Source organism: Bison bison, unplaced genomic scaffold, assembly GCF_000754665.1.
Source record: "Bison bison bison isolate TAMUID 2011002044 unplaced genomic scaffold, Bison_UMD1.0 scf7180017851448, whole genome shotgun sequence".
In the NCBI taxonomy this organism is placed as follows: domain Eukaryota; kingdom Metazoa; phylum Chordata; class Mammalia; order Artiodactyla; family Bovidae; genus Bison; species Bison bison.
Genome location: NW_011482021.1, coordinates 1,280 through 4,199, shown reverse-complemented (window position 1 = coordinate 4,199; position 2,920 = coordinate 1,280). Strand labels below are relative to the sequence as shown.

Genomic DNA, 2,920 nt, shown 5'->3' with positions numbered 1-2,920 from the left:
CTCAGCCACAGCAGGTGGAAACTGAGGCAGCAGCCAGCCAGGTGCAGGTGCCGGCAGCGCCCAGAGCAGCCTCCAGGGCCAGGGAGGTCGGCGGAGTCCAGGCAGCCCCTGAGAACTGGAGCCCTTGGGGCTGGTCTCCGAGGGGAAAGTGGTAGCCCAGGACTCGTGGATGCGGTTGTGTGGGTGTGTAGATATGCACGTGAGTGGGCTAGTCAGGATGCGAATGTGTGTAAATGTGGTTTATGAGTGGGTGATTCTGAGCGTGTGTTGAGTGCACCAGTGGGAAGTGAGGGACACCGAGAACTCTATCTGTGGTCCCTCTGGGCAGTCGGTCCTCCCGCCAGCACGGGGCAAGGAGCAGTAACATGCTTGGGAGGCGAAGGCCCCTCAGCAGCAGGACAGGGACATGGTCTGGGAACGGGGCTGTGGCCGCATTAGAGGCTGACAGGCGACAGGTGGCAGCAGAACCCATTCCCAAGACCCTGGATTAGTCCTCGAATCTGCCAAGCTGGGGAGTCAGGCCGCGGGAGGGGGACTTCTTGTGCTCTCCAGCCACCCTCCGGAAGCACGTGGAGAGCACACGTAAGGGACAGTGGCCACCCATGCGCCTGACTCTCCTTGACCCCTCTCTGTACGCTCTGGCAACACAATCTCCCTGACAAGACAGCTCAGGGCAGAGGCCAAAGGCCGGTCCTCCGCTCCTTTTATACAGAGGCCCCAGATTGGTGGAGCCCCGGAGGTGGAGTGAGAGTCCCCTGCTGGCCTGGTCCTGGGTGCCCGTGTGGTGAGGAACCCAGCGCTCACAGAGGCAGCCATGGGGCTGCTGTCTGGGGACACGCTGGGGCCCCTGGCCGTGGCCCTGCTCATCTTCTTGCTCTTGCTGGACCTGATGCACCGGCGCTCACGTTGGGCCCCACGCTACCCACCAGGCCCCACGCCGCTGCCGGTGCTGGGCAACCTGCTGCAGGTGGACTTCGAGGACCCGCGTCCCAGCTTTAACCAGGTGAGGACGGAAGGGGTGGGGAGTGCGCAGCGGTGGTCCTAGGGCCCAACCAGGCAGCGGACAGTGGGCGCTGGGTGAAGCCACAGGCCGGAAGAGGAACTGGGCCAAGAAGAGGAGGCGGATCCGAGAGGCTTCCTGAGGGAGGGCGTCTGTTAAGGGCCCGAGAACAGTTTGGAGTTTCCAAACAGAGGTCAGAGAGGACAAAGGACAGCAGGTGGGGGGTTCACAGCATGGTGACAGGTTGGGGATTCAGCCAGCCAGCTCTTAAATTATGTGAGCGTGAGTCCTTGAGGGTCACCTGGGAGGAAAGGTCTTGAGAATGGGGGAGATGTCTGGTTATGAGCCCTTTAAAACAGGAGAGTTAAGGTTGAGAGAGGCACAGTGATCTGCTTCAAATCTTTGGCCTCCATGAGGCCTTGGGCCTCCCTGCTGCCCTCTATGAACCTCAGTTTCTCCACCTGTAAAACAGGATGCTGACGTGGCCTGCTGACCATTTTGTGACACTTGTACAGCCATAGCTGGGTCTGTGAGTACGATGGTCTCATCCAACTGGAGAGCCTCAAAACCAGTGGATGTAACCTCCGGGCTCACAAGACTAGATAAAGTCCTTGCAGTTGCTCGCTGCTGGAGGGGACCCAGAGGTGCCCAGAGGCTAACGCCAGGAGGCTAGGCCGACAGCCTGGCGGGGCCTGGGCTTGCCAAACACCCTCGACCTTTGGCCTGCAGCTGCGGCGCCGCTTCGGGAACGTGTTCAGCCTGCAGCAGGTCTGGACGCCGGTAGTCGTGCTCAACGGGCTGGCGGCTGTGCGCGAGGCGCTGGTGTACCGCAGTCAGGACACTGCCGACCGTCCACCTCCGGCCGTCTGTGAGCACCTGGGTTACGGGCCGCGCGCCGAAGGCAAGCGGAGAGGGCACACCGCTTCCCTGCAGGCGGAGGCAGGGTCGCGGAATTTCAGTGCAGGAAAGAGCCAAGGAATTTGAGGGCGGCGCAGGTGGAGAAAGGAGACTGTGCCAAGCATTGGGGGAGGAGAAATTAGATGAGGCAGAGGGCGGGGCCTTACTAAGAGAGGGCGGCCCAGGACCACTGCGAACGCGAAGGGGACGTCGGTGTGGGCAGGAAAGAGGACAATGTCGGTGTGGGCAGGTGTGGGCCAGGACCTTCCCCACGTGGCAAACGGAGTCTCCGTGGGCAAAATAAAAAGTGGAGCCAAGACGGGCGCCTAGCAGGGGAGACTCGGGGAGCAGTGCGGGGCGACAGCCAATGGGAGTAGTCTCCAGATGGCAGGGGGTGTCAAAGTGGGCGGGATTTGGGACGGGAGGGCCAGGCCAGTGTGGGCGGGCAACGCCGAGAACTTCCCCCCTCGGGGGCGGGGCTGTGAGCAGATCCCCGGGAGGGGCGGGGCCAGACCCCAGCCAGGCTCACATTCCCGCCCCGCCCCCAGGAGTGATCCTGGCGCGATATGGATGCCTGGCGCGAGCAGCCGCGCTTCTCCCTGTCCACCCTGCGCAACTTCGGCCTGGGGAAGAAGTCACTGGAGCAGTGGGTGACCGAGGAGGCCTCGTGCCTCTGTGCCGCCTTCGCAGACCAGGCCGGTGAGTGAGTGCTGGGGCTGAGGGACATGGAGGTCTGGGAGGTTTGGAGGCCTAGGAGAGAAGAGATGGAGGCGACGCCCTACCTTGCCCCAGCGACCACGGTGTCTTTGCCTTCCTGGTGACCCCAGCCCCCTACCAGCTCTGTGCGGTGCCCCGCTAGAGGCAGGCACCCAGCCCCCAGCCGCTCCTCAGCCGTAGCCCTGATGGTCAATAAACCGGGGTCTGGTGGCTCCATTGTGACTTGAGTCCTACCTGGGACCCCTGACCAGCCCCTGGCAGTCATGTGGCTTCAGCAGTCTCCCCAAAACCAGCCGTCCCCCCACC

At 62.9% G+C, this 2,920-nt stretch overlaps 1 protein-coding gene across 2 annotated transcripts; it reads left to right on the top strand.

Annotated features, from left to right (window-relative positions):
• Window positions 1-197: 197 nt before the first annotated feature.
• LOC104996503 (cytochrome P450 2D14-like) lies at window positions 198-2,671 on the top strand. Of its 2 annotated transcripts, XM_010850793.1 has the most exons (3): window positions 436-1,003; window positions 1,730-1,868; window positions 2,446-2,671. In XM_010850793.1, coding segments are annotated over exons 1-3 (330 nt in total). In that variant the 5' UTR covers window positions 436-814; the 3' UTR covers window positions 2,448-2,671. The 2 variants fall into 2 exon arrangements, with proteins under 2 accessions (XP_010849087.1, XP_010849095.1); XM_010850785.1 differs by lacking the exon at window positions 2,446-2,671 and having other exon boundaries at window positions 198-1,003; window positions 1,730-2,343.
• The last annotated feature ends 249 nt before the right edge of the window (window positions 2,672-2,920 follow it).

Coding starts and splice junctions, on each gene's coding strand:
- LOC104996503 (XM_010850785.1), top strand. CDS start 815: ATGGGGCTGCTGTCTGGGGACACGCTGGGGCCCCTGGCCGTGGCCCTG. Junction 1,004..1,729: donor CGCGTCCCAGCTTTAACCAG/GTGAGGACGGAA, acceptor TTTGGCCTGCAG/CTGCGGCGCCGCTTCGGGAA.